General features: G+C 41.9%; 1 protein-coding gene across 1 annotated transcript in view; it reads right to left on the bottom strand.

The window, feature by feature from the left end:
- Positions 1-20,807, bottom strand: part of SLC26A7 (solute carrier family 26 member 7) — a 93,393-nt gene that overhangs the window by 19,020 nt on the left and 53,566 nt on the right. The window contains exons 8-13 of the mRNA XM_063129886.1: positions 20,012-20,125; positions 14,414-14,491; positions 11,741-11,836; positions 2,763-2,869; positions 1,319-1,385; positions 660-800 (exon numbers count right to left, since the gene is read on the bottom strand). Of these exons, the coding sequence (XP_062985956.1) occupies positions 660-800; positions 1,319-1,385; positions 2,763-2,869; positions 11,741-11,836; positions 14,414-14,491; positions 20,012-20,125 (603 nt within the window). The remainder of the gene's footprint in view (positions 1-659; positions 801-1,318; positions 1,386-2,762; positions 2,870-11,740; positions 11,837-14,413; positions 14,492-20,011; positions 20,126-20,807) is intronic.

Here is a 20,807-nt window from a genome sequence, read left to right as displayed (position 1 = left end):
ACTTTGTGTTCTGTTACCACAAACCACGTGTCGGCTTGTACGTATTATTAGATTGTAAGCCTATGCGGCAGAGTCTTGCTATTTACTGTTTTACTCTGTACAGCACCATGTACAATGATGGTGCTATATAAATAAATAAATAAATAATAATAATAATAATAATAATAATAATAATAATAATACCTGCTATATTACATAGTGTAAAAGCATCTACCAATACACCTGCGGTTCAGTACCTCAACAACAGAACCTATTTTCCAAAACCCTTTACCTTGTTCCCTCACATATAGGGGAAAGGTTGTGTTGTTTTTACCCTTTCTTCAGGCTTTTCAAGAGGTGGTGCTTGGCTTGAGAAGGGTGTGCTAGGCAAGGCCTTCTGTGTGAGGTCGGTGTCGTCGCAGAGTACTATAACTTTCCATTTGGGAGCAAACAATATTTTGTGTAGACAAAATTCTTTGTGTTCTTTCTTTATAGGAGGTGATATATCATTCAGCAAAATCAGTAGAAGATCTAGTGGTGTGTCATATTTCAGGATTCTACTTAGTATTTTCATGATCTTCTTCAAATCCTTTGTAATATGAGTGAGTGCTGTGAAATCTGGGACTTTAAATTACAAGGAGAAGCAACCCATCATCACTCTATTACTATACATGCCTTACCTTGTTCATATCTTCAGGTAGCTGCTGTGCAATTGTGCTCTCTTTCTGGATTATTTGTAATACGTCAGTGTGAAACTTATTCACATTCAGAAAGACTAGTGGATTATTCACTGACACTATTTTTATTTGTTGTAAAGACTCCTTTGGAATTAAAGAGAATAGTCAGTTGAGAAAATACAGTAATGATTTTAAAAAATCAAACATAGCATTATTTGCAGTATCTGCATATCTTAGTGATACCATGCCTCATTTCACAGGCTGAGACTACTTAGCAGACCCCACAACAAACAGAATTGCCATGGGGCAGGGATGTTTCAGCTGGCAACGTGCAGATGCCACATGCCCCCAGACACTTTTATGCACCTAAAGCATGCTGTACAGTAGTGTCCAGAATGCCAAGGAGATGCCACATGAATGCCAAGTACTGCCACGTAAATATGGTTCTTAGTGGGTTATATATAAGAGGAATAATGCTATTTCTCTCTCACCCCATAGTGCTATGAGCACAGGTAGCCTCCGCTCACACACCCTGGGCAAGAGAGTTGAAATATATGCATTTCTACAAAGGGCAAATGCAAAGAGGAGTACAGGGCATTTTTACCCCAAGCTGAAATTTGGCTTTCTCTCGATATAGAGGCGAATAAGAAGATCAAGCTTACAGAATCTGCTTCTGTTTTGAAACTGCACTCCACTTCTTTCATATGTTTCAGGCTCAGCGTCATTGCTCTATAACAGGCAGGTGAAAACAGAAAATATAACAATCCACACCTTGAATGTAAATGCCTAAGTAAGCTTTTTGAAATTAAACATTGTCCTTGTGATATCTGGCTATTCCAGTGCTCCAGATGGTGCACATTACTTATTGCACATTTAAAAATTGTAAAAAAAAAATACAAACCAAAAAAACTAATTGGAAAAATAAGTATTATGTACTTAAGAATGTATTTGTGCTCATCGTAGAAGTGGGTGTACGTATTTAATTTTGCTTGCTCATCATGAGAAGTAAGTATTCACTGGCTGATTTTACATGTACAAAGCACCTGGATCCATACAGTTGAAAGTCAGTCAAGTTAGCATTGTAGTGTACAACTTGCAGTACAGATGTATAGCTCAAAAAGCTCCCAGGATATCTTCCACAAAATCCAAAAGTAGAAAGCAAGTTGTGAAAACGGCACAGCTGTCACCCATCCCTCTCAGCCATATTGATGGGCTAGGAAACCAGCATGGACTGAAGATACACTATATGCACCCTGTGGGAGTTCAGTCCCAAAACAAGCAACATACAGATGTGTCCTTTGTATCTGCAGTGCAAGTTCAGTTCAAGTGCCCAATCACATAATTACTGCCATCTCATCTAGTTCAGCCCTAAGACTGTCATCCTAAACTAGGGATGGGCAACAGATGCAGGTCAAGGGGCCGCATCGCCCCCCCCCCCCCCGATCCCTCCAAGGGCTGCTCCGAAGACCCTCACTGCTAGTGGTGTAGTGGGGGTGAAAAAGCAGTCATTGAAGAACAAATGTGCAGGGAGTGTATGAGTAGGAGGCAAACGTTTCACCATTCCCCTGCCCACCATGTCTTCCTTGCAAAAGACATCCCCAAATCCTATAATAGCATTAAGGTTTTTTTTCTCTTGGTTCTTAAATTGGTCTTATTTTGGCCCTTAAGGGTGCAATCCTATGCAAGTTTAGACAGAAAGAAAGTCCTACAATTCCCAGCATTCCCCAGCCAGCTGCTTGGGGAATGCTGGGAGTTGTAGGACATTGAGCAGGGGGTTGGACTCGATGGCCTTATAGGCCCCTTCCAACTCTACTGTTCTATGATTCTGTGATTCTATGATTTATCTGTCTAAATGTACACAGGAATGCACCTTAAATTGGTTAATACTCATGCCCTCATGTACAGAGGAATGCACAAAGAATTACCAGTACAAGCAACAAACTACAAGCCCCAGGATTCTTGGAAGGTAGGCATGGCAGGTAATCTTGCATACAACTAATTTAAGTTTATAGTGTATATTTGCTGTCAGTGGAGCAGAATTATATGTTTCAAAAAAGCAGGTAACAAAATTATTTGCTTCCAAGAACATCTGCAAGAATATCTCACCTTGGGAAGCGGAAAACCACTATAACTATTGTGCAGACTACACCGTACAGCAATCCCACGTTAGCAGCAAAGCAAATTGTAAACACGTAGGTGCTGACCCATATAGTCTGTAAGGAGCAAACACAAAAAGCAATGAGCTAAACAAAATGCCCTCTAATTTGTGATTCCTATTATCTATATAACTAACATTATCATCATTTTAATTAGAAGCAAACAGATCTAAAACCCAGTATGCAGTTTCATAAGGTACAAGTTTTAAATATGAATAATCAGATGATATAATAGCTGCAACCCCAGAAGATACGCTGCCCTTCTAAAGTGGCAAATGATGAATATTGTATTTTCCAGAATACTGAACCTCAGTTGACAGGATGTATGAGAACTAACATGCTAGCATGTTTAATGGCTAAAAAACACACCTGGGGCTACTGCTATGGAATGTGGTCACTCCTCACAACTCATCCTTATCTATGGTGACAGAAGTGGAAAGATGTTCTTATCTTAGATTATGTATGGGACACCATATAGTTAGATTGGCTAAAGGTGCAATCCTATGCATCTTTAGATGGAGGAGAAAGCTATCAATGGCTACCAGTCACGATAGCTAATTGTTACCTCCAGTAGCAGAGGCAGTAAGCCCATGTACATCAATTGCTGGGGAACATGGGTAGGAGGGTACTCTTGCACTCACGTCCTGCTTGTGGGTTCCTTGTCAACAACTGGTTGGCCACTGTGTGGAACAGAATGCTGGACTAGATGGATCCTTGGCCTGATCCAGCATGGCTCTTCTTATGTTATTAAGAAGCTGTACAATTCCCAGCAGTTTTTCACTTGAAACTCCCCTGCCCGCCCTGAGTTTACCGTCACCAGTGTTCCAGACCAAAGTTTACTCTGGGTCTAGAACCCTGTGGAACCTGGGGGGGGGGGGGAATCTCAGATGAAAAACAGCTGGCAGAGGTAGGTTTAAGCACTCTCTTTATACACCTCTCCTCTACTGCAAAACCCCTCTTCTCAGGGACACTTTGGGGGGAAATCCAAAATAAGTACTACTTAGAATAGACTCACTGAAAGGAATGGGACAAGTTAGTCATGACTAACTGAAGTTCCATTCAGTTTGGCAAGTAGGGTGCACGTTGGATATCATCCATTGGAATGGGGAAGGGGCCATGGGCACAGCATTCCACACAGCTGCAATGTAACATCCAGTTTGGCTCTGAGCTTCACAGCCAAATGGGGTTTGGAACACAGGTCTAGATATCCATACATTCTAAGGCACAGAAGATTTCATGCATCTGCCACCTTTACCCTATCAGGGAAATTTTTCCACTCTCCTTTCAGGCAACAAGGGTGAAGAAGGGCACCATCCATAGACACCTTCCAGAGCATAGATACTCAGAAACATAGTTATTAAGTAGAGTTGGCCTCCGCCTCTTAAAAAATCAAAATAAGGATAGTGCAGGCAACTTAATAAACAGCTCCACCTCAGAGACAAAACGTAGCACATCAAATGGGTATATGAGAAGCAGACTAGCCAAATGAAAGGGGGAGCTGTGCGTACAACTATGTATGCTGCCACGGCATGCTGAGAACTCTGGGTACCCAACAGGGATGCACTCCATCCCCACCACAAGAAACAGTAGTGCCTCTGGCTAGCGGCTGAAGGCAGGGGCTTCATTACATCCTGTATTGCAATTCTGCATTTCTTGCTGCTAGACAAGAGCCATTATTTTCCTCTAGGCCTTTATTGTTTGCTTACAGGTGCAAAGCTGTGTCAATCAAAATGCAGATGGCAAAAGCCAGTTATTTGTAAGAGACTCCATTTGTCCAGCTTCTCTGGTCACCTGCACACTATGCTTGATTTCTCTCTAAGGTTCTTCTTCCTTGGAATGATTAATACATCTATTGCAGCACTGTTGGTCACACTACTAGGAGCCAGTATTACAGGAGTGGCAAACTTCAGTTGGTGGGGGGGATTTCTCCCCTCCCTCCTCCCAAACACACCCCTGCCACCTCTGGAATTGTCACTGCTAAATTGCTGTCAAATTCAGCAATAAGAAAAAGACTCATTCTGGCTTCAAAACAAGGTGTGCGGGGGAGCACGATTTTGTGTTAGTAAAAGAGTGTGTTCCCTGCACGCCTTGTTTTAAAGCAAAATCTGGCTCTTTTTCTTGGCTCCAGAAAATGGCTGGGAGGGGGCACACATCCTGCGTGGTGCCCCTCCCTGCAGTAACGGCTTTTTCTAGGTCCTGCTCCAAAGGTTATAAAAACCGTCAAACCAACATGGAACTGCTATTGAAGAGCAGCAAAAAGAGTAATGTGGGTACCATGGACAGTTACAGTTGTATACTCTAAGGGAGCCGTTCTCTGGAAAGTGACTGTAGGCAGCACCAAAACACAGTCTCCCTTTCTCCGTGATATAACAAAAGTATAACAGTACACACCCATGAGTAAACTTCAACATTGACACCTTAAGAGGCTATGATGCAGACCCATAACTGGTTAGATTTGGTGCCCACAAATTCGTTAACGAATTTGTTAACAGCAGCAAGATTAATGATATCTAGAAACTGGAAGGTTCAAGGGGATTATCATATATCAAATAAAGATTTGGTGCCCACATAGGCTAAACGTATCTGACTATGCAATTTTTTTTTAATATGATGGTATGCACAGAGCTGTTGTGGGTCTGTGAATATAAGAAGGGATGAACGAATCTGTCAATCTCAGTCTCTTGTCAAGATTGTCAGGTTGTTGTTGTTGTTGTTAAGTTAAGCTCATGCTGATCCATTTCTGCATGAACCTGTGATTTATTTTTAAAAAAAATTGTACAGATTTTTCATAATGTACATATTCATGTACTCATTTTTGCATGCATGCAGTCATTGTGCACATTTTAGAAATGTATGAGCTTTTCTTTGCACATTTTTCAAATGTGTGCATACTGTCAAACACATTTTTGTCTGGATTTCCAACCACAAATTTCATTCAAGTACACATCTTGATCTGAGAGGTGAAAATTGGGTAAGTCCTTTAAAAATCTCGATAGGAATTAATTTCTCACTTACCCCTTTATAGATAGATTTATAACTTTGGGCATCTGCATCACACATGTTTTTTTAAACCTATTACACATTATTGATCACATTTGTTTCTTATCCTTCCTCCAGGGAGCTCAGGGCTGTGTGTCTATCAGTTTTATCATTTTATTCTCATAACAACACTTTCATGTAGGTTAGGCTAAAGAACATGGGCTGGATTTTGTGGCTGGTCACCACTTGATCCAATGCTCTATCCACCTAACAATTTGTCACAAGACAATCAGTCTCAAGGCTATACACATATATTTGTTTTTTTATGGTTTTGCATTTGTATCTATAGTATTTTTATCTAATGTTGTTCCCTGCCTCGATCCAGAGGGAGGGGCAGGTAAGAAATAAATAAATAAATTATTATTATTATTATTATTATTATTATTATTATTATTATTATTATTTATGCAGATCATGGAAAATGGTTTTATATCATTCAGAATAATATTTTATACGCTGCTTAGGTGACCTCCCCTTAAGCAAGGTCTCCTGCTACCAGTGGCATTCCAAGGTATTCTGCCCTCTTCTTGATTTCTACTGGTTTGAAATCAAGAATGTTAAAATGTGTGTGAGTGGAAGGGAGGGGTGAGAAGCATGACTGCAAAATATAAGTTTTCCTTTTACAAATGTGAAATTAAAATCTTTCCATTTTTGCAATTGTGTAGAAAGTTTCAGCTGCTTCTTGATTTAACGTTACTGAATTTCATACTCTTGCTTATTGTTTCTAAGTATGGTGAGATGCTCCTCCGAAAACAGTGAAGGCTGGTGGCTCTGATATCAGTGGGGTGGTGAATCTGGTCCAGGTTTCAGTCTGACTGAAACCCGGAGTGGATTTACCGCCCCACTGACATCGGAACCACCAGCCTCCACTGGATAAAAACCTGCAATTTATACTGTAAAATGAGGAGAGGAGGAGGAACAAGGAGGGAAAATATAAACTCAAACCAGCAAAAAATGTATTATTTATGTATAGGAACAAAACTGATGAAAAAGGTCTGTTTCATCTTTAGCATATTAGGTAATAAGAAAGCCAAAATGATAGAAAATTATCGCTGGATGACTAATTGGTACCTGGCTGAAGCAATTTGATTATTTCAGGTCTTTTCCATAGTGGATGTGTTCCTACATAAATCATACCAGAATTCACATCCCTCCGAATGAATGAGACAAATTGAAATTACAATCTCATCTGGAATGAAGTGATTTCTTTGTAAGAGCATTGAAGCGTACAACTGAGGGGAAACTGCTGCCTCAGCACTTGCTTTTGAAAACAATGACTTTGGATATCAAGAAGAAGGCAAGGAGAAAAGAAAGAAAGGGGGGCAGGACAATCCTTTATGCAGATCTTGAACAGAAGGAAACAAAGCCAGGAGCTGAGACAAGAACTTGGGCTTAACGCTCACTTTTACCACCCAACCAATGCAGGTCTTTCCTCGACAATGGATGTTAACACTTCAAAATCTTTCTGGGCTACCTAGGCCTCAGCTAGATGAGTGTGTGTGTGTGTGGAGGGCAACAATCTCACGATTTTATGATCGTGGCGTGTGACACCGCGTCCTCCATTTTTGTTGTTGTTAAAGGGGATGGAGTGCACAAGCGCTTGTGCACAGGTTAGTGGTGTGTGTTTTTTAAAAAAATCCCCACTCCACCTTTGATGGGCACAGCGCTCCTGAGGAGCTCTATGCCCCGTGCCCAGCTCTTGGCTCCTCGCATTTACTCACGAGGAGCCGTGACAGTGGGCCACACTTTCCGCGGTCTTCGGGAAAACCGAGAAAAAAGGGTAGGGTGATATCCCGGGGAAAGGGAGGGATCATCTCTCCCTGCTCCAGGGATCCCCTGTGCGTCACATGGACACACAGGGACGATCCCGGGACGATCCTCAGGATATCACCCTGTCTAGCTATGTCCCTAGAGTGCATACTGTTCAGAAATCCCAAGAACACTGCAAATCTATGAACTAGATCTCACATTTATGGAAGCACCTATAAGCTGCTGCCTTAGTGATTGCTGTAGCCAGCCAGAGAGCCCCCATTCCAGGCTGACCAGCAGTGTCTCCTGCTGAAGAAGATAGGAAAGCAGAAGGGGCAACAACAGTGGCCGTATGATAGGTCAAATCTTTTCACCCTCCTTCTTTAACATGTCTATGACCAGGAAACATGCCCAGATATGATTGGGCATCTATAGGTACCAAAATCTGTATTGCCATATATCTGAGGCTGACTCTTCCCCTTCATCTCATGACTTATCCTTTTAAAAATGGACTGGGGATATATTCTGGCTATGGGGCCCAAATTGCCTCTGAGAAGACCCCCCTGGGGGCCAGACAATATCAGGGGGTGGGCCTCTCTCTCTCCTACAGCCTTTCCCCCAGAGCTCCCCTAAGTGACATCATTGAAGAGGTACAAAATGACAAAGGAATGCCTTTCACCTGTCAGGATGAGAGAAAGGCAGCCTTTCTCTAGCATTTACAGTGTGTGTGTGTGGGGGGGGGAATCTGCTCTTATCTCTGATAATTGATTGGAGATAAGAGTGGGCTTTCCCTTGTTAGCACTATTGGAAGCCTCTCTCTAGCACTAATAAGGATAAACAATTCTTAACTTCAATCACTGATTGAAGATAAAAGCAGAGAATGCTAGAGGAAGATGGCCTTTCTCACTCATCAGAGATAAGAATGGGTTTCCCTTGTCAGTGCTAGAGGAAGGCAGCTTTTCTCAGCACTGACCATCAGGGGCGGGGAGTTGGTGGGCCAGATAAGTAACCACATGGGCACATCCAGGAATCACCTGGAAGATTGATCAGGTCATCTCAGGCTCTTGATTGGTCAGTTTGAATTTCCAGCCTGTCTGTGGGAGTTCCCACCCTCCATAGAAACACTTTTGATTCTGAAAGCTTCTTGTTTTGAAGTTGCCACGACTCAAGAATAAACTCTTCCCCACTGCGAAGTCCCAGGTAGGCCTCTTCCTGCCCCCCAACCCCATCTTCAAGCTGCATTGGTGAGTTATTCTTAGGATTTAGGTTCCTCATAAATCTTAGATAGTTAATTCTATATTTCATTTTATTTTTAAAAAATCAACTAATCATTTCTGAATCTCTCTATGCTTAATTCTTAAATAAATATACTCAGTTGGAGTTGATTTAGTTAGCTTGCTTAGCCTGAAGATTGGTCTTACAGAGCCTGCATCGACCACTTGGTTCCAAGGAGATGAACAGAAGCTCTGAGAAAGAGGTCCTTCTCCATCCTCATGTGCCTGGATTCTCACAGGATCAGACTAAAACAATTATTAATCTTGTCAGTGACGGCAGCAAATAAGCCTAAAAAGACAGCAAAGGGTGTCTTTCAACCTGTCCTACTTGCAGGATTGGAAGCCATTTGTCACAGGCTGTAATATGGTTCTCCAGCCATTGTAGTAACTGTTAGGACCAACATCTGCTACAGCCAGATGGAAGCTTCTCTACGCAAAAGGGCTGATCCACAAGAGCTGCAACATTTTGTTTCTTTGTAATGTTTGGTATGTGACAAGAAATGATATTTAACTCACAGATTCTCTCTCTTTGTTCTTGTTCTATTAGCTTTTGATGACTTTCCCACTCTCAGAGTCATATGGAGTCTTAAACATTCAACCGTGAATACAACCCAAAGGACAAAACCAATATTTATTCGAGGACATTGCTGAATGTCTTAAGACCCCTCCTTTGGCAATGGGATGTCTTCACATCAATCATAATACAAGGCACAAACTCTTAGACAGGGCTGGCCAAAACAACCATCTCCTCACCTATCGGTCACCCCTTTTAGAGTTTACTATGGCCTTCAGTCAGAACTATTGTTAATGTCAAGATACCGCCCTGCGCAGAGTATAGAAGCTCTGTTGATGTTCCAACTTTTTTTTTAATGATAGGCAATAACAAGGCTCAACAAAGACAATTTAAAATGCTTCTTTGGTAACTTTTTTTTTTAAGGCAACAGAGGTTGATAATAGAATTCACCACATTTTTGTATCAATGCCACTGTTATCATCATCAAAACACATCATCCAGCTGTACCATAGGAAATAACAGGTTAAGATGAAGTCTGCCTTTATATTTTGAAAGCAAAGGAGGGGCACGTCTTGACATGCCGGGGAGATATTACTGTCATTCTGTGCAGAGTGAAAAATGGAAAGGGAATTGCAGTACAATAATAATTTGACTTTTAAAGCTAATAATGAATGTCCAGACATTTCCACCTGCCAAACCAATGAAAATAAACACCCTGGCCTTGGTTATTTGAAGTACACCCTTTCCGGTGTTCCTTATTTATATACGTACACCCAACACCAACTCAAAAAAAGATATCACTATAGAATATTACCAAGTGTTTTAAAGAGAGCTTTCATTCTCATTTCACTTAAAAAGACCCTGTAATAAAATCATCCATTCCTAATACACTGTTAGATGGTTTCAAGATGCCCTGAAATCCAAAGTCAACATTAATTATAGTCACATTTCTTAGTGATTGTGGAAGCACTGGGATGCTGTTCTGCTGTAATGTATGATCTGCACTCCAACAAATTAAAACACAACAACACAATTACTACTTTAACCTCTAGCAGCAAAGTAATAATAAATAAAATGGTTAAGGGGAAGAAGTGGTGACCAAATATTGATCCATTTGGAAAAGTCTAGGAATGTTCAGAGTTCACAAAAATGCAGGCAGGAGATTATCTAGCAAAGATCTTCCATCTTTCTTTGAAATTCATTCCTATACAATCTGGTTGAAGGATCACAACGCTTCGTAATAATCAGCTCCTAATTGTTAGAAGTTGGGTTTTAGAAGTTGGCTTATGGTGGTCATGCTGTTAACATTTTACAAGAAAATGTGCCTTCTTCTCATACATCATTGCAGTTTGCCTTTGTTCTTTACTTTCTGTTTCGCATCAGTATTTTAGAGTACAATCCTATACATGTTTAGACAGAAATAAGTCCCACAGCTCACAGCACTTCCCACCCAGCATGACTGGTTGGAGGATGCTAGGAGTTGTAGGACTTATTCCTGTCTAATGCTCTAAGAGCACTTAGGATTGTGCCCTTACAGCATTTTCTTTAGATACAAAAACTTCCCGGCAAATATACATCAAACCAGATGTACAAAACATTGGATTCCAATGCTCAGGTTTCTATTCCATGCAGAAGTCATAACCTTTGATACGCATGGACAGTAATAATGGTCCCATTCCGAAGACACCTTAAACCATGGCTTTAACCATAGTGGTTAAGCCAGAAAGTGAAGCTGTGTTCAGAAGACACCTTAAACCATGGCTTTAACCACAGTGAATAAAGCAAAAAGCCTTATTCACCGTGGTTAAAACCATGGTTTAAAGTGTCTTCTGAACACAGAGTCGCTTTCTGGCTTAACCACCATGGTTAAAGCCATGGTTTACGGTGTCTTCGGAATGGGCCCAATGACTGACTAGATGCACATGCTTTGACTTACAGGACTCCCAGGTCCATGTGTATCAAAGGTTTTCTATCTAAACATTCATAGGATTGCACTCTAGGAAATCTAAAAGATTCATAAAGATATAAAACTGTACAGATCAGATCCATCCAGATCTAAGCAGGTCTGCCTTGTTGCATCTTCTTAGTGTTTTGAATTTTGAAGAAAAATAATCTGCATTTCATAGTGTGTATCACGAAACAAAATCAGTCTCTTTCCAAGTGAGCTTTCCTTTAAGCGTTCCTTACCTTCTGAAGAGGAAATAATGGATTCCCCATTAGACCCTAGCTCTCATCATATCTCCTTTTCTTTGGCAGCACAAAAGAGAGGATGGGAGGGGGGGGACTAAGGGAATTATCCCATGCATCGAAAGGTCCTTTCAGTAAAATCTCCTTAGGTGAAATTTCACTTACCCAGTCTATTTTATCCACATTCCAATACTTTTTTAAGTCCCGGAACTGCAGCAACATGCCCTTCAGCCCCACCACAATGATACTTGCTAGAACACACTGGAATGAAAGAAACATTTGTTAGAAGGTGAATTCAGATATTTTCTGCAAATTATTTTGGCAAAAAGAGTTGGCAAGTTCTCAAGTAGCCTGCAGACACTACTCCACTACAGATATCACTGCCTGCAAATATAAATAATACAAAACACAAAAGATCTGCACATGCCTTTTGCAGATTCTGCCTTAGGAGCAAGCACACAACATTTTAACGGCAACTGTAGAGACGGATCCAAAACACCCTTTGAGACGTTAGATGACCCCACAAAGAAGAACAACAAGGAACAGGGACAGGCTGTGAGTGAACGTCTCTTGCAATAGGCCTCCTCCATCTCTGATCACTCAAATGTCATCCCTTGAGCAAAACTGCAATTCACTTAAAAAAAAAAAAAAAAAAAAAGATGCTATTCACCTAAAACGGACGGTTGAATTTACATCTGCAATCTAGCACTGTAGCTTCATTCTGACTAAAAAAGAGTTCTATATGCATTCATAGGTTTTCACTGACAGAAGTTGATCTAATACTTTGCATTACCTATTCTGTATTTATCATTCTCTGGGACCAATTCCTGGGCAGTTTCCAATGCTGCTCACACTAGCAGGACCTATCGCTAGCATAATGAGAAGCTAGAGGTTCTTGAAAGAAATGGGAATGGTCCTTTCCAGAATGGGGCAGATGAGCAGACCTTGAGAAAGGGAACTCCGTTGACCTGTCCTGTCCAAGAAATTAGCATTTCTGCGCATTTCCAGGGTTGCTTTGGGAAGTGCTAGATCCTGTTGTGTCGGCAGCTGGTTCCGCAGCTGCAACAGAATGTGTGGAGGCACAGCGGCAGTATTGGATACAGCCCACCAGACGATGGCTTCATTCTGCTGCTACAGTTCCATTTTGTTCAACAAAGAATTTGATGAGTTTTCATGGGCTTTTACTAACAGACATTGATCTAAGAACTTCGCATTACTATTCTGTTTTATCATTCTCTCTGGCAAATCCCTTTTAGGGGCACATCTGAAATGCAGCTCCCCATGTTTCAGTTTAGATCCCACAATGGCTCCTGTTTCCTGAACACCAGGCCAGAGAACAATTCCAGGGTATAGCCTATTGTAAGGAAAAGAATCACACTAGCTTATCACAATATACCCATTGCAACAATATTTTTTTAAAAAAAATCTAACACCCTTATCCTCAACAAGTTTGCCACAAGTTTATATGTTTACAGTTTGATGCTGTGCAGGTTATTTGTGAGTCTATTGCAAGGGCAGGCAACCTTTTTGAGCCATAGACGCATTTGGCAATTTGAGAAACTGTCCAGGTCATCACCACAAAATGGCTGCCATGGGAAAGGACAAGTAACCTGCCCAAAAGACTGAGTACAAGGTAGAAGTGGGGTCTGATCCCCAACACACAACTGCTTTGAACTCACAGTTCCCAGCACCAACAGAAACCTATTTCACGGTGATCCCAACTGCTGGTAAGAAAATGTGTGGGTGGGGGAACTGGGAGGGGTAAGGCCACTTGGTGGGTGGCAAGAAAGTTGTCTGGGGGCACCACATTGCCTACCCATGCTTTATTGTATACTTTTAACAACACTGCGCATTTCTGTATGCTATTTCTCTTGTATTGTTGAAATTTTCATGCTGACTTTTTAAGCTGGGAATTTCCAGAAGTGTCTAGGGCTGAAGTCCTGTGCTGAAGCTTGAGTGTCAGCTTCACTGATTGCAAGGTGGGGGACCTACGTCTGCAAAAGTTTGTGCTATACATTGCCCTAAACAGAGGCTTTTGGGATTCACAGTATAGGTTATGGGCATCCTGGCTTCCTGCTTAAGAACATAAGAAGAGCCCTGCTGCATCAGACTGAGGGTCCATCTAGCCCAGCACTCTCTTCACACAGTGGCCAACCAGCTGTCGACCAAGGACCATCAAAGCAGGACATGGTGCTACAGCACCCTCCCACCCATGTTCCCCAGCAACTGGTGCACGCTGCTTCCCCGTCTCCTGTCCTCTTCAGTCTCCTTACACAGCACATTTGTTCCACACAAGGACTCATTCCTTGGGCGGTGTCCTGTTGTGCCCGTGGTCACAGAAGGGACCTCCACTGATTTGTCCTGACCTGATAATGACAGTTTCTGGGGTCCCTTTATGAAGCTCTTACTCCCCATTGCACCCATGGTGGGGCCCACTGCTGCAACGCAGTTGGTCCCATTGGATACTGCCCCTAAGTGGAGAATAAGGCTATTTTTTCTTTCTGTCCTTATAAACTGGAACAATGGGGTAAATTGTACCCTGGTGCTAGGAGGCTGACTTCGATCCAATGCAATAGCCTATTGCAAAACTCTATACTAGGTGCAAAAAGTCTAAACCTCTGTAATAGGTTCCATTGAAAACAGGCAACCCTGCTTCCATCCAAGCAAAAGAGAAAGACAACTTTTTCTTTTACTTTTTGTTCTTGGCACATGATACTGGTGTGTTCTGTCCCCTTCTACAAGAGTATTAATAATCACAGAATCATAATGAAAGGTGGCGCAGTCATTCTCATGCAATGCAAATAATAATAATCATCTTTTTAAAAGAAAGAACTGTACCATGGGCAGCCAGTATAACATTGGTCCTATTGCATAGATGACCACAAGCACCAGTATGCAAGATATTAGAGAAGCCACCTAAAAAAACAATTGGAAAGGAAAAGCATAAATAATCACATTATTCCAAGTCTAAAGCATATCTAAAAAGAAATGAAACTGTTTGGTTTGTCAAAGTTGCTGAGCATAACAAAACACTGCAGACACATAAAAATTCAAGGAGCCAGGAAAGGGGATTTTGGCTCTCACATGGTCCGTAGATTGGAAGCATCTGAGGATAATTTGAGATTTGACCTGTGGTGGGTTATTCTTTGCCCACCAAAAAAGCAAATACATGGAACAAATACGAAAGAAGGGTCACTTTTCAATCACACACAGGCAGGAACCACTGAAGTGCAGCTTCTGAACTGGAAAGCGTACATTATATGTCAGGTAGGCACAGAGCAGTATTTACTTAAACAATGGAGGGTCCTCGCTTTGTGCTCAGATTTACATAACAGTCACAATCCAAAGAAACGCCCCACCGAAATCCATGAGACGTAGGGTGGGGCTACATGTTACATGCGTATATATGTAACTTAAGCTTGCTAGCTGCTTTTCCTTGGGTGGGGTGACATGGAACAAGGAAGAGGCAGGCAGAGGAAGGATTGACGCGCCCCCCCTTCCTGCCCCTTCTCTCCTCCAAAGCAGCTGTTGGGTTTTTATTTATCTCTCCTGTTCTCTAAGAGTTTCAAGATGGCATACATAGCTGGCTCCTCATTTTCATCTTCACAACGAACCCATAAAAAAGGTGCAGGAGTGAGCAAATGGCCCTCACAGGCCCCGTTCAGAAGACACCTTAAACCATGGCTTTAACCATGGTGATTAAGCTAGAAAGTCAAGCTGTGTCCAGAAGACACCTTAAACCACAGCTTTAACCATGGTGAATAAAGCAAAAAGCTTTATTTAGAATGATTAAAGACATGGTTAAAGGTGTCTTCTGAACACAACCTGGCTTTCTGGCTTAACCACCATGGTTAAAGCCATGGTTTAAGGTGTCTTCTGAATGGAGCCTATAGGGGATTGAGTTCAGTGTCTACTGCAGCTCCTACCATGGTGGTTTTCATGGCATCCAGTGCACCATCTGCAAGGCTTTTGCGTTCCAGTGTGGCATTTGCCAGGTGGCAGTGCGAGGATCCTCTAACTTCTGTCTGGCAGACTAGTGAACTGTTCATCTAATCATCTAATGAACCTAATAGTTGAGTCGGGATTTGAACTAAGGCTCCCTGATCAAAGACTGACTGTCTAGCCCCTATAACACACTAAGACATTGGCTCACGCATGTTTATATATAATGTGGTTAGGTCTTTACAACCTAGTCTTGAACATGCTTACTCAGATGTTACACCACTGATCAAGTATGCTTAGATTAGTGGCTCAATGCAAGTAATTCACACTTCATTGATGACGCATTACATTTTGTTTTTGCCACTCTACATGAAGGAGAAGAAGCTCCTTTTTACAAACCCTTAATTTAGTCTTCAGGCATCTAATAGTGGTAACTCGTATTATGAAAAGTGCATGGCTACCACCCCCAGGGCCCAAGCAGCATTTGGAGAAGTGCAATACAAATTTGTACCACAAGCTCCCTCCAATTATATGAGATGGACTGTATAGGATGATCCTATCCCATATATACAACCCCAAAAGACATGGAAGAAAAGTTTCCATTCCAATCTTAAATTTCATTTTCCACATTTCTGAAAGTATACAATAGCCCAGACTGAGACTTTTCTACATAGCCCCAAACACATACACACACACACACACACACACACACCATTTTCTTGCTATTTTTGTTTAACTTAACATCCAGCCTGGAGTAGAATCCTACAAAGTTTAATGCTTATTTTTGAAACTATTTTTGTAAAAAAAATTGTAACCATTTTGTTGTTTTAATTATTTGTGTCCCCCAGTTCCTTTTAGTTCCTCACAGTTGAGCTTCCCTGTGGTTCTGGTTCCCTGACTTGCATTTGCAGCCAGGCATTGCAGTATGGCCTGAGTCTGTGTGCCTAGACATTTACTTGCCTGTAAATCCTACCAGCAGCACTGGCTCCCACTGACCCTGGGATCAATGTCTCTGATTATCAGGGTGCTCTGTCCCTCCCTCCAGCTATCCTTCTCTCTTGCCTATGCACAAGTCTGCTCTGGGACATGAAAGAGCATGTCACATATAGGGAAGCACAACTCTCTCTGTTTCGCAAATGACAAGTCCTAGTTTAACCGCACAAGCACCCGACACAATAACCCATGATGAGTTAAATAAGCCAACATGGCTTATTTAACCCATCATGGGTTATCATGATTTCTGAATCCAGTCTCTTTGTTCTAAATGAAGGGCCTGGGCAAGCAACTCACAGCACAGAAAGTTACTTGCTCTGCTCTAACCCTGCTTTGGATTGGCTCCAGCAAATCTCACAACATCTGTGCAAGATGTGCACAGATACAGGCGAGTAAGTTTCCATAAATATCCTCTACAATTTAGCCTCCGAGATCTGCAGGACCCAGTAAAGTGTACTCTTGATGCCACATGCCCCCCTCTGCTAGGGCCCTGCCCCCTGTCTCTCTCCTTACTCTCGTGCACAAATGAGAATATGTGATATAAAGTGAAGGCAGGAAAGCCTGGAGCACGATGCCATCACATCATGCATTCTATTTTATTGCACAGCACAAGGAAGAGAAGGGGAAGAAATGCAGGGCTGTAGTTCCACACTAATTGCCAAGTGACCCAGGGTTTGTCCCAGTGTGAGCAAACAGTTACGTTTTTAGAGAGTGCTTATTTAACACTCAGGTCTGATTCTTATTTGTACGATGACCTGCAGGGTGTTTAAATATGCTGCGTTGGTCGATAGCTATTGCTCTCCAGAGCTGCTCAGTTATTCTGTACAGGCCATTCTCTTCTTAATCTTTCTTTTGTCGTTTCGTTGTGTTTGCTGCACGACAATCTGATGACTGCATTCAGCTTGTGGAAGCTAAAGTAATCAGCTTTGGTTGCCAAGACAGAGGACTGTTTGGTTTTCCATTTCTCTTTAACACACTTTGTGTCTGTGCCTGGCCTGTGAAATCACACTGCCATTGTTGTTGTCTTTCCTTTCTGCTGAACAAGTCCATTATGGAGAGCTCCAGTGGTTGACCATATGCCTTCATTTATGTTCCAAAGCTTTCACTGGCAAGTACAAAAGGATCAGAATTTTTGTTTTGTTTTTGTCTTCGGCGAGAGGAGGAAGACATCCTCTAGAGCAAGGTGGGTAACATGTGGCCCTCCAGAGGTTTTGGCCAATCCCTCACTACTGACTATATTGGCTTGAGCTGATAGGAGTTTGTGGTGCTCCAGATGTTTTGGCCTACAACTTCCATCGGCCCGAGCCAACATAGCCAATGGTGTGGGATCATGGGAGTTGTAGGTCAAAATATCAAGAAGGCCACAAGTTGTTCACCCCTGCTCTAGAGATATCACCTGAAGACCTCAGAATAACAAGTTCAGGGAGTATCCCAGGAAAAGACAACTATAAGTCAGGAAATGACTTATCCTGGATGGCACAGTCATTCTCAGTTATTCTATATTAACACATTGTAAATAAACCACCAATTCCTAATACTCTTTTCACAGATCACTAATACAAGTTATCAGTTCATATACAACAAGGCACTGTGAGTGTGTGTATGTGTGCATACACAAACTCACAGACACACACACACACACACACAATGCCTTGGTGTGCATGAACAATATCCCCCCTTTTACCATACAAATTACCCCGATTCAACTAAAGCAGACTAAATGAGGAGTTATTAACACCCTCCCATGCCCACTTAAGTTCTGTCAGTGTCATTTATACATAAGACCTCAAATAACTTTTGACTGGATTGCAGCTATGATGTTCAAACATGCATTTTTGGAATCTTAATCCATGGTAAACATTATTGTAGCAAGGTACTGGAATCTACTTGAGATAGGATCTGGGAATCAAAATACTGAGCATGAAATGCAATTGTGAACCAGAAGAGTTTCCCCCAAAACTGGCAGAACAGTCCTTTGCAAGTGGTTAAATAATTATTGACTCATATCCTTTAGCATATTATACTCTAGAATTATTTTGCCTGAGGATATGTTTCTCATAATTGAATAAATTTTCTGTGGTTAGAAATCAAATGTAAACAACAACACCAGAGTCTGAAGAAAGTGACTATGTTAGCCTGTACCACAACCAGCAGAAAGTGAAACAGGTACACAATGGCATATAAGCACAGAGCAACACAAGGCAACATCTGGGTTTTTAAGGGCAAACTCCTATGCATATTTGGACAGGAAAAAGTCCTACAATTCCCAACATACCTCAGCCATCATGACTGTCTGAAGAGATGCTGGGAGATGTAGGACGTTTTTGCTGTCTAAACAGGATTGTGCCTTAAGTTATTTATTCCAAGGACTGGTCCTGTGAATCACAGCACTAGCAAAGAGATGTTGAAATCCAGGCTTACTGCAGCACTGCAACATAGCTTCATGCTACTGTGCCAGTAACAGGGTCAGTCACCACCAACAGATGAGGCATAGAAAGTATACAGAAGATAGGGAGGGGAAACAACTAGAGAGAAATCATGAGCCATACTAAGGGAACATCTGAATCAGTAGCTTCATATGGACAAACCTTCTGTAAATCAGCCTTCTCCAACCTTGTGCCCTCCAGATGTTTTGGACTTCAACTCTCAGCAACTCTAGCCAATATAGGAAATGGTCAGGGAGTTTAGGTGTTGTAGTCTAAAACATCTAGAGGGAAACAGGTTGGAGAAGACTCCTGTAATCTATAACTGAGAGCAGGGTAGATACCTTTTCCTCCACAGTAGCCCCTCATTTAATGGAGGAAATCAGCCTAGGTGAAGAAAGACAAGCACATGAGAGGTGAATGGGAAAAGGCGATGTAACTGGCCCATACATCTGGTCATATATTTAGACACACGCCACATCGCTTACGAGCAGACTAAAAGAAAGCAGAATGCACGCTACTGTGGGTGGGTATCGAGGGAGGTCCAGGGTGGTGAGTGTAATGGGAAACAAATAAGGTGGGTTCACTTCAGAATGCAGATAGAACAAAATTCTCAAGCATCCCTAGTAGAGAGCACATATTTTACTATGTATGGCAAAGATCCCTAGTTCAACCACTAGCATATCCTCTAAGAGGATCTCAGCAAGGATTGGTGAGCAAATCTTTCTCCTAAGACCCAAGAGAGCTGTTTCTACTTAGGGTAGGCATACTGAGCTCAGCAGCCCTTTAGACCAACTCAATAAAGAATGCCTTTTAACATATTTCCCTTGTGGGATCATTCCCCCTGTATTTGATTGGCGGACATTCCTTTTGCTAAAGCAGCTTGGGAGAATTAAGCCCACTGATTTTCCCCATCATCCTCCCAATGTAGCAAGTGGCTGAGTCTATGAAATTCCCCTAGAGGGTTTTGTTCACGAAGGGTATCTCAAGCAGCCACCATTAATGACAATGTCAGACAGGGGCGGAAGCTTGAAAGGTCAATATTCCCAGCTCAGCTCTGACAATATGAATTGGTTACCTGAGTTTTTGCTCCAGTGCTGTACAGAAGTGCGGTGCGCCCCATGGCTGCTGCGCTCGGTATGCAAAAGAAAAACGAAGGGATCACATTGCTGAGGCCATGAGCCAAGAACTCCTGGAAAGTTTTGAAAACAAACAAACAAACCCATAAGCACATAGCAAGAGTTCTGGTGGATCAGACCAAAAGTCCATCTAATGCAGCATCCTATAACCTTCCATGAATCCCACTGGTGGGCCACTGTAGGTGGACCACTGCTGCATGAAGCCCACCAGTAGAGCTTGAAGGGCCATAGCCCTTCAAACTGTTGCCCCCCCAACATCTGGAATTAAGGGACATATTGCCTCTGAACAGAGTGGTTCAATATAGGTGCCATGGCTAAGTCATTAGTATACTTGTCTCTCCCATGAATTTGTCGAATCCCCTTTTAAAGCCATCCAGTTGTCATCCCCATGTCTTGTGTATGTCACCATACTGGTGTGAATTTGTTTCTTTTGGCCTAAGTGAACTGCCAATCACTTTAACTGGGTGATCCCAAGTTTTAGCCTTATAGACAAAAGGTGGAATGCTTTCTGTCTACTCTTTCCATAATCCTTCCTTTCCCTTTCAGTGCCTTGGCTTAAACCATCTTGTGGCTTAAAAACATATATTAATATTTGTTATTAATTTAAAGGTTCCCTTGGTTTACCAAGCAAATGTAAGAGTAATCATAAAGCTCTTTTTAAACTGATGAGCACCGATGGGTGTTCTTACAATGTCACACTGTTTCATGGTCTTTGCTTTTAAAAACATTGGAGAT

The sequence above is a fragment of the Elgaria multicarinata genome, chromosome 7 (genome assembly GCF_023053635.1).
Source record: "Elgaria multicarinata webbii isolate HBS135686 ecotype San Diego chromosome 7, rElgMul1.1.pri, whole genome shotgun sequence".
Taxonomy (NCBI): Eukaryota; Metazoa; Chordata; class Lepidosauria; order Squamata; family Anguidae; genus Elgaria; species Elgaria multicarinata.
The sequence above is the reverse complement of the archived record's forward strand: the minus strand, read 5'-3'. Positions and strand labels throughout refer to the sequence as shown.